Source organism: Pelodiscus sinensis, chromosome 2 (genome assembly GCF_052426305.1).
Source record: "Pelodiscus sinensis isolate ZL-2025 chromosome 2, ASM5242630v1, whole genome shotgun sequence".
Classification (NCBI taxonomy): domain Eukaryota; kingdom Metazoa; phylum Chordata; order Testudines; family Trionychidae; genus Pelodiscus; species Pelodiscus sinensis.
In genome coordinates, this window is record NC_143053.1 from 259,624,019 (window position 1) to 259,640,824 (window position 16,806).

The following is a 16,806-nucleotide window of genomic DNA, read 5'->3' on the forward strand; positions in this document are numbered from 1 at the left end:
CTTTGGGGGCATTCTCCCATCAATTTTTCTTAATTTTTATGGACCCTGTGTACTCTGATTTTCCCACGTGACTCTTCATACCTTTCTCAATATCCTTTCTCAGCGTCGAAAAATGAGCAGCAGACACAAGATCAGCCTAAACCACTAGAAGTCCTGTGGCACCTTGTAGACTAACAGATTTATTGGAGCATAAGCTTTCATGGGCAAAGACTGACTTCATCAGATGCATGAAGTGGATCTTCGCTTAGGAAAGCTTATGCTTCAATAAATCTGTTAGTCTACAAGGTGCCACAGGACTTCTAGTGGTTTATGCAGATTCAGACTAACACGGCTACCCCTCTGATACAAGATCAGCCTGACACACTTTTGTCATGCCCAGATAAGAATGTATTGTAGACCATTCAATCCCTCCGCTTAACAGTAGTTGGCACTTCCTGGTTTTTCTGGGTCTGATAGTGCCTTAGGTACTATGGATGGGATTTTCAGAAACACTCGATGTTGTCGTTACTCTGCTCCCATTGAAATCAATAGTAAAACTCGCTGTCTTCTAGAGTTAGGCCAGTGCTGAGTGCTTTTTACAACCCTCCTCGAATTGTCCACTGTCCAGGGAGGGAAGAGTCTCTCTCTCTCCATCCTCCCAGATGTGAGCTGCTAGGGACTAAAGACTAAAACCAGACTCTGTTTCGTTTATCTTGGGAATGTCCGGTACCAACTCTCTCAGCTGGCTTTTGACTACCTTTTAGTCCATCTGCAATCAGGGCCACTAGTCTTGGCAGTCACAGAGATTGGCGTGATAGATGACATCTGCGACGTGGTCCTACGGCAGCAGTTAACCAGCTGCAATCGCAGAGAGGCTTCTTACATGCAATGAAACCAGTTAAAAAATCACTGGATTTAGTGCATGTGGCTCCAAATACTTGATGAGGATGTCTGAATGCACAGCAGTGTTTCTGGAGGCATAGAGATTTTTTGACCTGGAAAGGTTTACATCTCTTCTGGATAAGATTTGGCAGGCCAAAGGTCAATATGCAGAAGTATTTAACCAATTACAGAGTGGGAAGGAGTGGCTTCTCCGGCTCAGCCAGAGCAGTCCTTGCCTGTAGTCTCCCTGCCTCAGGCTCCGTGGTGACGGCCCCCACTTCTGCTCCAGGCAGGCGGGGGGAACTTCTCCAACCTGCACCAATGAGCCGGGAACCGATTAACCTTTCACAGCCCCACTCGGTAGATACGTGAGGCAAGATCCTCCTCATCCTTTGTCTGCTCCTTATCACAGATTTCTCGGAAGCAATCAGAGACCAAAAATACATGCTCTAGTTGATGGCAGTCCAGGTTGCAGGGGAATTGTGAATTTTCTCTCTCCTTTGTCCCCTAAGCCAGAGATTACTGTAGATAGTTAGGCTATGTCTACACTTGCGGCTTCTTGTGTGAGTAATATGCAAATGAGGCTAAGCGTGGAATATCGCTGAGCCTCATTTGCATACCTAATGAGCCACCATTTTTTTCAGAAGAGGCTCTTGCGCAAGGAGGAGCGTCTACACTGCCCCTTCTTGCGCAAGAAAAACCCTCTTGCGCAATGCCGTTACGCCTATTACTTGAGAAGAACGGCATGGCACAAGAGGGGTTTTCTTGCGCAAGAAGGGGCAGTGTAGACGCTCCTCCTTGCGCAAGAGCCTCTTCTGAAAAAAATGGTGGCTCATTAGGTATGCAAATGAGGCTCAGCGATATTCCACGCTTAGCCTCATTTGCATATTACTCGCGCAAGAAGCCGTGAGTGTAGACATAGCTTTCGTGTTAGAGGATTGTTGGAAAAGGTTACCCCATGCCACCTACCAACCCTCCCCTCTCTTCAAGGACCTCTGTCGTGTGTTTAGTGAAGTAGCCTTTTTCCTGCTCAGTGTGACGCTAGCTCGCCACTATAGCTTTTTCCAGTCGCTTTTCCAGAAGAGGCTTTCCTGCCTTTAGGCCCAGTCTAGATGGGGCCAAATGGTGGAAAAGCCTCTTCTTTTGGTGGAGCCCTTATCCCTCGTACAACGAGGAATACAGGGCTCCCTGAAAGAGCGCGTCTGCTCTTCCACAAAAAAAAAAGCAGAAGAGCAGACGCATTCCTTGGATGTGGCGGAGTTTTTCCGGGATACCTCTGGTATCCTGGAAAACCCCCGCAGTATAGACATACTCTGAGAGAGGAAAGTTCTTTAGAAATAGCAGGGATAGAGGTTTATTCACATTATTTTTCCCTGAGAAAAGGCACCATTGCTTATTGTAGCTAACATAACTGAATAAGTACATTAGACAGTGATGTTTAACATAAGAACATCAGAAGAGCCATACTGGGTCAGACCAAAGGTCCATCTAGCCCAGTAGCCTGTCTGCCGACAGTGGCCAGCACCAGCTGCCCCAGAGGGGGTGGACCAAAGACAATGATCAAGAAAATTGTCTCCTGCCATCCATCTCCAGCCTTTGACAAACAGAGGCCAGGGCACCTTCCTTACTCCCTGGCTAATAGCCTTTTATGGACCTAACCTCCATGAATTTATCTAGCTCTTTTTAAAACTCTGTTATAGTCCTAGCCTTCACAGCCTCCTCTGGCAAGGAGTTCCACAGGTTGACTGTGCACTGAGTGAAGAAGAACTTTCTGTTATTAGTTTTAAGCCTGCTACCCATTAATTTCATTTGGTGTTCTCTAGTCCTTATATTATGGGAACAAGTAAATAACTTTTCTTTATTCACCCTCTCCACACCACTCATGATTTTATAAACCACTATCATATCTCCCCTCAGTCTCCTCTTTTCTAAACTGAAAAGTCCCAGTCGCTTTAACCTCTCCTCATATGAGACCTGTTCCAAACCCCTCATCATTTTAGTTGCTCTTTTCTGGACCTTTTCTAATGTCAAAATATCTTTTTTTGGGGTGAGGGTTAAGTGATTTAGATGAATCAAGTAATTGAATAGTCGATGCGGTTTGCATCAACTGTTCGATTAGTCGATCAGGGCGCCTCTACATTTCAAAAGCAAAGTGTCACTGGGAGCACGGGGCCAGCAGGGGACTGTTTGAGTCCCCAGCTCGCCCCAAGCTCCCTGCAGCGCTTCTGCTTTTGAAATGTAGCAAGAGCCCCGCTTTTGTTACATTTCAAAGACGGAAGTACTACCAGTTCCCCACTGCACCTTCTCCCCACAGAGACAGTGCTGGGGGGAACCAGCTTTTAAGTCATCTCTCCCCAGCACCGGATCCTCCCCCCCACTATCTTGCTGCCTCTCGGATAGAGGTGGGGGGGTGGAGAGAGGAGCGACTAGTAGAGTCACTAGTTGACTATCTGATAACATTTGATTATTGGATGTTCGACTAGTTGCTTACATCTCTAGTGATGTTAACTTTCATTATCCTTTCCCTAAGTATACAAATTGATTTGAGGCATCCTTTTAGATTGAGAGTTCATTTTCATTTTTTTTCCTCCCTACCCGATCCCTCCAAACTCAGAGTTTAACAGTCCGGAGTACTCTGTACTCAGTTCTATGTGGTTCTGGCGATCTTGACCAGGTAAGTGCCTGGCAGAAGTAGTAGGCCATGTAAAACAGAGAAATCCAAGTCTCTCCTTGCCTGGTTTCTGAAAGCACAGCTCTACAGGAATCCAGTTGTCCCTATAGATAGCAAGGGCACGTTTCCTGTCTCTAGACTACAGAATAAACCTAGAAAATTAGATTGAGTCACAGAGATTGTTCTGGGTTGGAGAGCTGCATCTTTCTGTTTGACAGAGGATGGAATCCAGGATATGGGAGGTCAGTGGTCTCCAAAAGCTTTTCCATTTAATGTTGCTTGTGGCTTCTTACATCTTTTTGTCAGGCTCTATGTGAAAGTCCTGCAGATTTTGTTAAGGATAGTATATCTGCCACAGTACAACATACAGTTTCTCGCAGAAGATTCAGGATGTTCAGATATGCTTGCAAATGATACTGTCATCATTTCAGAGACAGCTCTTTCCATAAGGATTTCTGCCTGAAGAGAGAATGTTTTTATCCACACTTCAGAAGTAGCAGAGAATCAGTTTCTTGACAAGACGCCCTCCTCTTGGCTTGGAATCAGGAGTTCCCAGGTGTCTTCCTGCAGTATCTCTGCCACCAAGAGCTCTCAGCAAAACTAAACAGCATAGAGAGTGAAATTAAAAGCTGTGACTTGAACAGATCATTTCTTGTTGGCAGATCTCCTAGGCTTTGTGTTGGTGGCTAAACAGCTGGTTCTTTCTCTCCTTAGTCAATTATCTGAAATCCCTAATTTTTAGCAACCAGAATTGTAATGTATTGGTGAAATCTGACCGACCGGCCAGATGCAGCAGATCTGGAGCATTCTAAACCTTCCATGAAAGAGGCCTATGTCTTAAAGGTGATCTGCGAAGGTTCATTAACAGACCTCTAGAATGTCGGGGAATGTTTCTCTTACTGAAATTTGTGAAAGCGCTACCTGTGTGTGGCGGGAACATATGACACGTCGCTCATCTTAGCAGCTGGGCCATGTGCTCAATTTGGGTAAGCAGCCTTCATAATCATAGAATCATAGAATAATAGGACTGGAAGGGACCTCGAGAGGTCATCGAGTCCAGCCCCCCGCCCTCAAGGCAGGACCAAGCTCCGTCTACACCATCCCTGACAGATGTCTATCTAACCTGTTCTTAAATATCTCCAGAGGGGGAGATTCCACCACCTCCCTTGGCAATTTATTCCAATATTTGACCACCCTGACAGTTAGGAATTTTTTCCTAATGTCCAATCTAAACCTCCCCTGCTGCACTTTAAGCCCATTACTCCTTGTCCTGTCCTCAGAAACCAAGAGGAACAAATTTTCTCCTTCCTCCTTGTGACACCCTTTTAGATATTTGAAAACCGCTATCATGTCCCCCCTTAATCTTCTTTTTTCCAAACTAAACAAGCCCAGTTCATGAAGCCTGGCTTCATAGGCCATGTTCTCTAGACCTTTAATCATTCTTGTCACTCTTCTCTGTACCCTTTCCAATTTCTCCACATCTTTCTTGAAATGTGGCGCCCAGAACTGGACACAGTACTCCAGCTGAGGCCTAACTAGCGCAGAGTAGAGCGGCAGAATGACTTCACGAGTTTTGCTTACAACACACCTGTTGATACAACCTAGAATCATATTTGCTTTTTTTGCAACAGCATCACACTGTTGACTCATATTCCACTTGTGGTCCACTATGACCCCTAGATCCCTTTCCACCATGCTCCTTCCTAGACAGTCGCTTCCCATCTTGTATGTATGGAACTGATTGTTCCTTCCTAAGTGGAGCACTTTGCATTTCTCTTTATTAAACCTCATCCTGTTTACCTCTGACCATTTCTCTAACTTGCTAAGGTCATTTTGAATTATGTCCCTATCCTCCAAAGAAGTTGCAACCCCACCCAGTTTGGTATCATCTGCAAACTTAATAAGCGTACTCTCTATCCCAATATCTATATCATTGATGAAGATATTGAACAGTACGGGTCCCAAAACAGACCCTTGAGGAACTCCACTTGTTATCCCTTTCCAGCAGGATTTAGCACCGTTAACAACAACTCTCTGACTATGGTTATCCAGCCAATTATGCACCCACCTTATCGTGGCCCTATCTAAGTTATATTTGCCTAGCTTATCAATAAGAATATCATGCGAGACCGTATCAAATGCCTTACTAAAGTCTAGGTATATGACATCCACCGCTTCTCCCTTATCCACAAGGCTCGTTATCCTATCAAAGAAAGCTATCAGATTAGTTTGGCATGACTTGTTCTTCACAAACCCATGCTGGCTATTCCCTATCACTTTATTACCTTCCAAGTGTTTGCATATGATTTCCTGAATTACCTGCTCCATTATCTGCCCTGGGACAGACGTTAAACTGACCGGTCTGTAGTTTCCTGGGTTGTTCTTATTCCCCTTTTTATAGATGGGCCCAATATTTGCCCTTTTCCAGTCTTCTGGAATCTCCCGTCTGCCATGATTTTTCAAAAATCATAGCTAAAGGCTCAGATACCTCCTCTATCAGCTCCTTGAGTATCCTGGATGCATTTCATCAGGATCTGGTGACTTGCTGACATCTAACTTTCCTAAGTGATTTTTAACTTGTTCTTTGTGTATCCTATCTTCTAAACTTACCCTCTCTCTGCTTGTATTCACTACGTTAGGCACACCTCCAGACTTCTCGGTGAAGACCGAAACAAAGAAGTCATTGAGCATCTCTGCCATTTCCAAGTTTCCTGTTACTGCTTCTCCCTCCTCACTAAGTAGTGGGTCTACCCTGTCCTTGGTCTTCCTCTTGCTTTTAATGTATTTATAAAAGGTCTTCTTGTTTCCCTTTATGCCTGTAGCTAGTTTGATCTCATTTTGTGCCTTTGCCTTTCTAATCTTGCCCCTGCATTCCCATGTTGCTTGCCTATATTCATCCTTTGTTAGTTGTCCTAGTTTCCATTTTTTATGAGACTCCTTTTTTATTTTGAGATCATGCAAGATCTCCTTGTTAAGCCAAGTTGGTCTTTTGCCATATTTTCTGTCTTTCCTACACAGCAGAATTGTTTGCTTTTGGGCCCTTAACAACTCCCCTTTGAAATACTTCCAACTCTCCTCAGTTGTTTTTCCCTTCAGTCTTGCTTCCCATGGGACCTTACCTACAAGTTCTCTGAGCTTATCAAAATCTGCCTTCCTGAAATCCATTACCTCAATTGTGCTGGTCTCCCTTCTACCTTTCCTTAAGATCATGAACTCTATTATTTCATGATCACTGTCCCCTATACTGTCTTCCACTTTCAAGTTCTCAACTAGTTCCTCCCTATTTGTTAAAACCAAATCCAGAACAGCTTCTCCTCTGGTAGCTTTTTCAACCTTCTGAAACAGAAAGTTGTCTCCAATGCAGTCCAGAAACTTATTGGATAGCCTGTGCCTCGCTGTGTTAGTTTCCCAACATATGTCTGGATAGTTGAAGTCCCCCATCACCACCAAATCTTGGGCTTTGGATAGTTTTGTTAATTGTTTAAAAAAGGCCTCTTCCACCTGGCTAGGTGGCCTGTAGTAGACTCCTAGCATGATATCACCCTCGTTTTTTACCCCTTTTAGCTTAACCCAGAGACTCTCTACACAGCTATCTCCTACGTTCATCTCCACTTCAGTCCAAGTGTGTACATTTTTAATATACAAGGCAACCCCTCCTCCCTTTTTTCCCTGTCTGTCCTTCCTGAGCAAGCCGTACCCTTCCATACCAATATTCCAATCATGCGTCCCATCCCACCAGGTTTCTGTAATACCAATGATATCATAGTTGTATTTATTGGTTAGCAATTCCAGTTCTTCCTGCTTATAATGTGTCCTTGAGTCACAAAACCAAGAGTTCTAACCATGAGGCAATCCGCATACAATATTTTCAGGCTTTTTGAAAGCGAAATAAATAAACATAGCTTCCTGACATCTCTTGGAATCCAGACCAGAATAGTTGTTAGTATATATTGGTACTGGAGTGTCCTCCAGTGGTGAGAGTCCAGGAGACTTCAAGGTTTCTGGATTCGGTTCCACCGACACGTTGCAACACCATGGGCAAAGCACTTTCTGCCTCCAGGTCTCCATCTGTAAAACTAGGAAAATATTAGATCTTATAGCACGCAAGTGAGATAAGAGTTCATAACCTGCTTAGCTCCTTTGAACAGGACTGTACAAGCATTAACATGGCATTTCCTTTTGTCATTGTTCTTTCAGATTCCAGAGACTTGTTGAAGGAATTTCCACAACCTAAAAACTTGCTTAACAGTGTGATTGGAAGAGCCCTGGGGATCTCCCATGCAAGAGACAAACTGGTGTATATCCACACTAATGGGCCAAGAAAAAAGGTAATTCTATTATTAACCCCTGGTTGTGCGAGAGGTGCTTGTAAGTGGAGGTGGCAAAGGACCAGTATTATTGTGATACTAAATGGTTTATTGCAGGGTAAAAGTCTGAGGGGTAGCCGTGTTAGTCTGTAACATTAAAAACAAGTAGTCCTGTGGCACCTTAGAGAAAATATATATAATATTTTTCCCCTCTTAAATGGGGGGAAAAAAAAGGTGGACCCCTCAGAATAAGAAAGGAGAGGGAGGAAAATACCTTGTCAATTGTAGTCCTGGTGTTAATGAGGCTAATTGAGTAAGCTGAAAGTGTCCCACACTTAACTTTTGATGTCAATAAGGTGTTGAATGTGAGGAAAGTTGGTGTTATAATAATGGTAACTAGTTCAAGGCTTTTTTCAGAGCAAGGAATACTGCGTCAGATTTGCATATGAAGGTCAATTCTGAACTCTTTCTGTACAGTTTATCCTGTACAGACTAATTCGGCTACCCCCTGAAGCTTCTCTTTCTGTAGTTGGCTTGTGAAATTCCTTTGTGGAAGAATGGCTGCTTTTAAGTCCCTTACTGAGAGCCCAGGGAAGTTAAAATATTCCCTTACAGGTTTCTGTGTGTTATCATTGCTAATATCTGTAATGTGTCCATTAATTCTTTGTCATAGAGATTATTTATTGCAGGGTAGGATGTGTTTCAATATACTCCTCCTTCCCTCTGGTTCTTCATCTCAGCACATTTAGTATGCCTACAAAAACCCAGACTCCACCTCTAACTCTCCCTGTTTGACATAACTCGTTTGCTATCGTTGGCTTCTTTCAGCATGTGCATAGGCTGGTACGCTAGGAGTTAGACCTCGGTTCTAATCTTAATTTTGCCACTGAACAACTGTAAGATTGCGGGCAAATCGCATCACTTCTCTGGGCTTCAGCTGTCGCCTCCAGAAAAGAGGGCAAATGAAAAGCCCTTTGAGACCCTCTGCTGAAAAGTATTAGCTGAAAATAAGAGCTGCTTAGTGACAATTATTTAAACCTTCCTCTTGCTTGGGATTCAGAGAGGTCACCTAAGCACTATGAGGAAAGGGTGTGGACTCTCTCTCTCTCTCTCTCTCTCTCTCTCTCTCTCTCTCTCTCTCTCTCTCTCATATGTCACTGCTCTTCTTTCCTTTTCAGAAAGTCACTTTGCACATAAAATGGCCTAAGAATGTGGAAGTGGAAGGCTATGGGACCAAAAAGATTGATGCCGAGAGACAGGCTGCAGCTGCTGCATGCCAGCTCTTCAAGGTGAGTTGCTTCCCTCCGCTCATCTCCCTACCAAGAATCAAGAAGAGGCCCCTAGACTTGCTGCCTACTGAATGGGTGTTTGACGGCTGATTTATTGAAAGCTCTTTCTGCCTCCATTTCCTCCGTTGTTGTGTTTCCTAATCAAGAATGGCGGCAGCCCCGCTGGGCTCATGACAAGCTCTTGGTGCAGTGGCCGGATGAGTCTGAGCGTGTGCACCCACTTGCTCCTGTGGCCAAGCAGGTCGCCTGTCTGAGCTCCGAGAGCCTTGAGTTCCCTGGTCTCTGTTCTCCATTGTGTTCTTTGTCGCCTTTCGCTCCAAGCACCGCTCATGGCTCTTGGGAGAGATGAGTGTCCCCGATGCCATGCCCTTGTGTTCTTCATCGAGAAGCTCTCCCTGTCTGACCATATACAGTTATATTGGCGCTGTCTGGGAGGGAGCGTGGGCTAGTGGCTTTAAGCAGCTGAAAACAAGGCTTCTGTAATAGGGAGTGTTGAGTATCTTCAGTTATCAAGGTGGTGATCCCCGTGCTGTCCGTAATAAATTGCTTACTCTCCAAGCCAACAGGTGGTACTGTCTGCTTAGGGCAGGGGACTGTCTTGTTATATTGTGCAGAGTGCCTCACATAGGGGGATTTGGACCCGGAGGCTTCCCACAATACAGTAATTTCTCATTTCACACGTGCCCGCTTAACATGTTTTCGCAATAGCACGATTTTTTTTTTAGGGAACGTTTTTTGAATTTCACGACCGTCCCCGGAAGAACACGATTTCCCCAGCCGCCCTGTTGCCAGCGGCTGCACGAGACTTCCCTCACCTCCCTGCAAACCTCCGGAGGGTTCGCTGGTCGCAGCGCCATTCCCCACCGACTCCCCCTCACCGGACGCCTTGCCCCCACTCGAAGGCTGGTGGCTGGGTTTCCCCAGCCAGCCCATCGCCGGCGGCTGCGCAGGGCTTCCCCCGCCTCCTTGCAAGGCAGAGGAGGGTTCACCGCGCCATTCCCTGGCGAAGACTCCTTGCCAGACGCAGTGCGGGTCCCAGCAGACTCGTCACAGGGGCATACTTCCAACCCAGTCCCCCCTCTCCTCCCCTTCCCTTCCCCAGAGCCAAACACCTCCTCTCCCTGCTGTAACCCAGTCCCCTTTCTCCTCCAACCTTATGTCCCGGTCCCAACAGACACCACCGCTTGAAACGCAACCCCCACCTTTTCCATCATTTTCAATGGGAAAAATGACCCCGCATAACACGTTTTCACTTAAAGCGGTCGTTTTCTGAAACAGATCTATAGTGTTAAATGAGGAATTACTGTACAAAATAATATTGTTCCATCTAACAGAGGTGTTACGAGGCTGAAGGAATGATGCCAAAGCTCTTAGAAATGTCCCCGTATAAAAAACCAAGATATATATTGTCATGGATGTCCCCGCACCTCTAGGTGGGCGCACATGCCTACAATGCATGTGTGGGAGTTGTGCAGTTACCCAAACTGCAATTGGGAGCTCTTTGTAGCTCCAGGAACGGACACGTTTTGGAGCTTTGTACATTACAGAACCCAGAAATACAAGCACCTGTCACTCGAACATAAACGTCTTATGTGAATGAAAAGAAGAGGAAGTGAGACGTGAATCTATTCGCTAATATGAGTCCTGGTGTTGGGTTTGGTGGGATGACCTAGCTAGTTCTGTTCTTTGAAGTAAATATGTTGTTTACTATGTGAATCAACATAATTTGTTGTGGGGGAGGAAAGAGGAGCCTAGCTAATTTGGTGTAGTCTGTGGTGTTGGGGTGGATTCAGTGCTTTAAAACACTAAACCGAGTGTTTGGTGTATAACAAAGCAGCATGCGCTGGCCCAGCCTGTGCGAACAACTGCAGGGCACCATGTGATGGGAAGGGCAGTCGGAAAGGAGCAGAGGCTTCCTATCGCTCTCCTGGACTCGAGGGATTCATCTCTACACGTCTCCCCTTTGTCCCAAGTTTGCATCCAGTCTGCTTTAGAAGTTGTCCAGCCCAGCTGGCTTCCTACCGCTGTCTTAACCGAGTGCAACTCTTCCATTCAGGGCTGGGGGTTGTTAGGGCCCCGGAACGAGCTCTTCGACGCTGCAAAGTACCGCATCCTTGCCGACCAGCTTGGCTGCCCGGAGGACAGGTGGTGCCCGGAAAGCAGGTGGCGTTCTAAGTCTGGGCCGTCCCTGGCCGACTTGTCGACTTGCTGGAGGCGGGCGGAACCGGATGACTCCATCCAGTCCATGGAGCAAGGCAGGATGCCTAAAGCGATGAGGCGAGAGGAGATGGAGGAAGGGGAGCTGGAGGAAGGAGAACTGGAGGAAGGGGAGCTGGAAGAAGACACAATTGATGTTACCGATTACCTGTCCATGGCGCAGAGCGAAGCTCGGACCCCGGCTAGAGACATGAGGTAAAGCCGTGTTCTGACTCGGTCCCTAAAGCGGGCGTAGGGAGGGAACGGTCCAGGCAATGGCTGGTGTAGCCCCACAGACCTCAAAGTTGACCTCTTACCACGTAAACACAGTGAGCACGCCGCGCACTGCAGCAGAGTCTGACCCGAAAGCGCCTCTGTCTGGTGCTGCTTGTGCTGGGCCCTTCCCTGGGCGGGGGGGTCCGCATGCGCTCACACTGAGGCCAGCCCTGGGGGGAAAAGAATCCGGGCCGCAGCAAGGACCCCTCAGGCAGACGCCCCTGCTTGCCCTGCTCTCTTGTGCCGCTCAGCAAAGTGGCTGTGGGGCTGGGCCCTTTGTGAGCCATAAACTGTGAGCCAGGAGGGGGGAGCGGTGCTCCCGCCCCCCAGCACAATCCCATTGGCTGGTGTCTGGCTGGAAGCTGCCAGTCACCCCTCCCCTCAGGCTCTTACTCACAGAGCACATGGCCCTGCAGCCGGTGGGGGGAGGAGCCGGGCAGTTGGGTGGGGTTGCTGCTCTGGAGTCTCACTGGTAACTCTCCTGGCCAGAAACTGCCCCTGACACTCCAGTCCTCCCCCGTGTAACCCAAACCCTCTGCCCCCCTCCTGAGCTCATACCCCCTCCCAGACCCTGCACCCTAGTCCCCTGCCCTAGATCACAGCCCTCTCCTGCCCTAGGTCGCAGTCCTGCACCCCAATCCCGTGTTTCAGGCCACAACTGCCTCCTTCACCCAAACTCCGTGGCCCTGGACCCAAAAAAGGTTCCCACCTCTGCCATAAATAAAGACAAAGTTGCAATCTTTTGTTGGATGTCATATTTTACTGTATTTAAAAATGTAGCCTGGCCAACAAGGCCCCAATTGGGGCTCCCCCCCCCCCCCGGTCTGGCCACAGCGTCCTAACACTCCTGCACTCCCCCACACCCCACCTTGTGTCCTGAGCCCATCATACACCTGAACCCCCTGCCCTGAGCCCCTCAGAACCCCACATCCCCAGTCTCCTGCCATAACACTCCTGCACCCCACACACATCCCACCCCAGTGCCCTGAGCCCCCTTATACACCCCAACCCAGACTCTTGCACCCCCCACATCCTCAGCCCCCTGAATGCCTGCACGAAGTTGGATTTGACCAGTTATGATATAAATTTCAAAGAAATGTGCAAAAAGATGCAGCAGCAGAAGTCCCATTATATAAAGTCTGTGGGTTCAAGGTTTCATTGATGCTATTATTAATCATTATGGCAATTATCAATAACGTTAATGTGTATATTTTCAGTCCTGCAAATGGGCATTCTTATATGGCCCTTGGTTGACCCCTTGTTCTGAATTTTGATCTAGTTTGGCTCTTCGGTTTGAAACGGTAGCCGACCCCTGCTCTTTAGATTGCCAGCGTCCCCCAGGGGAGAGCAAATCAGGACTTGTATTTCCATTTTTTTAAAAGGGAAACAGTTGGGGAGGGACGGGAATACTCTGCCATTGCCTGTGTCTCTAAAGGACTGGTGAAAACCGTTCCCGCACACCAGTTTGCATTGCAACTGTAAATATTTGGGAGGACTGTTCCTTTCAGTAGAGGCTAGAGTTGGAGGTGAGACTTGGAGGCCCCCCGGCGAGGGGAATTGTTTTCATTCTGTGCTCTGAGCCGTGTAACGCAATGGAGGGGGAGTCCTCACTACCCGGCGAGGTGCAAACCCTCCACTGCTAATTAACTCCATACACTCCGGCACTCACCTTGGGTACGTCTACACTACATGGCTCCCTCGACGGAGCCACGTAGATTTGTTTATTGGGCAAAGGGAAACGAAGCGGCGATTTAAATAATCCCCACTTCATTTAAATTTAAATGGCTGATCAGCTGTTTGTCAGCTCAGCGCGCTAGTCCGGACGCTCCGTGGTTGACATCAAAGCCCTTTGTCGACCGCCCCGGTAAACCTCATCCCACGAGGAATAACGGGGCGGTCGACAAAGGGCTTTGATGTCGACCGCGTAGCGTCCAGACTAGCGCGCTGAGCTGACAAACAGCTGATCAGCCATTTAAATTTAAATGAAGTGGGGATTATTTAAATCGCCGCTTCGTTTCCCTTTGCCCAATAAACAAATCTACGTGGCTCCGTCGATGGAGCCATGTAGTCGAGACACAGCCCTTGAGAATACAGTTGCAGACCTGGGCAAAGGAGCCGGGGGGAGGGGAAGTGGGGGAGTCTGAGCTCCAATAGAATTAGCGAGAAGGGAAATTGATTTTCACCTCGTTTGCCTTTCAGGGGAGGGGCCTCGGTGGAAATGACGGACGACAACAACGCCATCAGGGCTCTGACCCAGTTCCCTCTGCCCAAAAACCTCCTGGCCCAGGTGATTCAGATTGCAACCTCTTCCTCCACGGTCAAGGTGAGTTGCCGTGGAAATGGCCTTTCCCGCCTTCTCGGGTTGGGAATGTGCTAGGTGCAGTGTGGCCGGCTCGGCCGCGGCGATGGCACGGTGTCGCTGGCGAGGACGGGAGGGGATTCTTTGGGGCTCTTCGAGGACAAGGTGGGTAGCGCTGAGCTGAGGGCAATGAGGCTGAAGAGCAGGGAAGCCCTACCGGCAGCGGCCCTGCGGGGAATCCCTTGGGAGAAGCAGTGGAGCCTGGTGACTCCGAAGAGACACTGTTATGTGCAGTGGTTGTGTGTTCGCTGGGCTGCATTGGGCTGCAAGCCCCTTTTGTTTGTGTAGCCAGCAGCGCTGTATCTTTTACTCTCAGAATTTGTTGTTGCAGATTGGCCCCGAATGCCATTCCTGCCTGCCTCTCTGCTCGCCTTCCCCTGCCCCTTTCCCCACCTCCTCTCCAGACTTTGTGCCCTGCAGGGGCTGGAACAAAGTTTAAGCTCTTCCCCTGGTACCCTTCACCTTCTAGCTCCCTCCTTCCATGAAGTTCTCCTCACAGTGGCCTGGTCTTGGTACAGTCCACTGGCTCAGTGTAGAGAGGGATCAGGTACATGCGTAATACCTTGACTTTCATAAGGTTTTTTACACAGTCTGACGTGAGCAAATGAGGGAAATGTCTCCATGAAATGACTGTAAGGGGAGTGGGTCACTGATTGGAAGGCAGAGCTCAGTGGTTTGCGGTCAGACGTGCAGGACACACTGAATGGGGACTCCAGAAGTTGGTCCGATGGCAGATATTCCCTTACACACTTGTCTCACTAAGTGCAAAGTACTTCACTGAGGAGGGAAAAATCAACCCCCCCTCCGCCCGTTACAAATGGGGAGTAGCTGGCTTGGTGGCGGTACTGTTGAGAGGGATCTGCGGGCAATAGCGGATCACAAACTGAATGAGCCAACAATGTGAGGCCGTTGTGAGAGAAGCTAATCGAACCTGGGGTTTATTAAAGGGGTGTTGCATATAAGACATGGGAAATAATTTGCCCGCTCTGCTCAGTACTGGTAAGGCCTCAGCTGGACTGTTGGGCCAGTTCTGGGTGCCATACTTCAGGAAGAGAGTCCAAATAAGAGCAACCACTGCCGGAGGCATAGAAAACCTGACCCACGAGGAAAGGGTTAAAAACTGGGCGTGTTTCATCTTGAGGAAAGGTGATAGGGAGAACCTGAGGGTGCTGGTCAACTGTTCTCCATGTCCCCTGAAGGTAGAACAAGAAGCAGTGGCCTTAATTGGCAGTCAGGAAGGTTGAGGTGCGATATTAGGAAAACTTTCTCCCTACAAGGATAGTTAAGATCCCCATTGCGGGAGGGATTTTTTTTAAGCACAGGTTGGACAGAGGCCTGTGGAGCGCGGTCTAGGGTTACCTGGTCCCTGTGCTGAGGCAGGACCTTGATGAGATGATCTTTTGAGGCCCCTTCCAGACCTACTTTTCTAGGAGTCTGTTCCAGATGGAACCGAGTTCAAGTCTTACCGGTAGACACGCCCTGCTGCTCAGGTGATGTCGCCTAGTAAACCCATTCAGAGGCTCCCCCCGGATAAACAAACCTCAGGCGCCTTCCTCTTCCCACAAAAGCTGCCCGTGTCTCTTTCAGGAGTTCATGCAGTTCCGCACTGTGGGCACCAAGACAAAGATCTGCAAGCTCACCCTGCGCTGGCCCTGCCCCATGACCTTTGCTGCCAAAGGCCGCCGCAAGGTTGAGGCGGAGAACAAGGCAGCAGCCCTGGCCTGCCAGAAGTTGAAGGTGAGTGGCACCTGTCTGGGAGCAAGTCTTGAGGCTGCTACCGCCCCATCCTTTCCAGCCGGCTGTTGGGGGCGCTGTTCACACCAGAACCAGGGGCCAGGCGGAGCAGCCAAGCCCTAAGGCTGCTGCTGTTTCTGAGACTGTCTGGGTTTGCTGCTGCCACCTCTCGCTGACTCCAGGGGGAAGAGTTGGGTCAGATGATTGTCCTGGTCTCTAGGCCAGTGGTCACCACCCAGTCGATCGGGATCTGCTGGTGGATCTTGGAGCCTCTGACAGGGGATCCTGACAGGTTTGGCCGGGAGGCTGTCAAGTGCCGTTACTTCATCTGCCCCTCTAAGCACTGCCGTGCTGCTCCTGCCCTCTGCCTTGGAGCTGCCTCCCAGCCCCGGAGCCTCTTGCTTGCTGCGCAGGGGACAGGAAGAGGAGGAGGGGTTGCTGCTGTCAGGGTGCTCCGCCCGGTATCCCACTCCACTGAGCAGCGGGAGCGGGGCAGGGATGGAGGGAGTTTTCTGGCTGCTTTTGGGAGCGGTGCAGGGCCAGGGTAGGGATGAGCCTGCCTTAGTCCCCGGCACCACCACCCAGCTGCCACCTGTGGTAAGCGGTGCCCAGCTGGAGCCAGCATTCCAAACCCAGCCCCAGTCCTGGACCCCTGCTGCACCCCTAGACCTGAGTCCCCCTGCACCCAAACTCCCTCCCTCGGCCTGCACCTACAACCCCCTGCCCCAGGCTCAGCTCAGAGCCCCTCCCACCCGCCAATCCCTTAGCCCAAGAGCAGGGCCCGCAACCCCAGCCTGATGAAAGCGAGCGAGGATGGGGAGGGAGGGAGGATGGAGCGAGCAGGGGCGGGGCCTTGGAGAAGGGGCGGGAAGGAGGCGGGTTTGGGGTGGATCCTGGGTCAGACTGAAATTGAGCAAGGTTGGCGGCCCCTGCCCTATGCTACCACGTTAGGAGAGGGGGGTCTCTGATGTTCCACAGTCCAGCCTGCGCGTCCCTGTGGCCCGAGGGGCGAGGGTCCTCTCCCCTCCCCCCCAGCTCTGACCCTGCCTCTTCCCGCCCTCCCCCCCGTTGCACCCGTTCCCTCGAGCCCCCACCCGAAGGCCACGGCCGGGG

General features: G+C 49.3%; 1 protein-coding gene across 6 annotated transcripts in view; it reads left to right on the forward strand.

The window, feature by feature from the left end:
• The window catches only part of DHX30 (DExH-box helicase 30), a 49,194-nt gene that overhangs the window by 17,030 nt on the left and 15,358 nt on the right, over positions 1-16,806 (forward strand). For all 6 annotated transcript variants that reach the window (XM_075923043.2, XM_075923042.2, XM_075923040.2 and 3 more), the window contains 5 exons: positions 7,730-7,860; positions 9,018-9,128; positions 11,185-11,540; positions 13,800-13,923; positions 15,547-15,696. In XM_075923043.2, the coding sequence (XP_075779158.1) occupies positions 7,730-7,860; positions 9,018-9,128; positions 11,185-11,540; positions 13,800-13,923; positions 15,547-15,696 (872 nt within the window). The remainder of the gene's footprint in view (positions 1-7,729; positions 7,861-9,017; positions 9,129-11,184; positions 11,541-13,799; positions 13,924-15,546; positions 15,697-16,806) is intronic.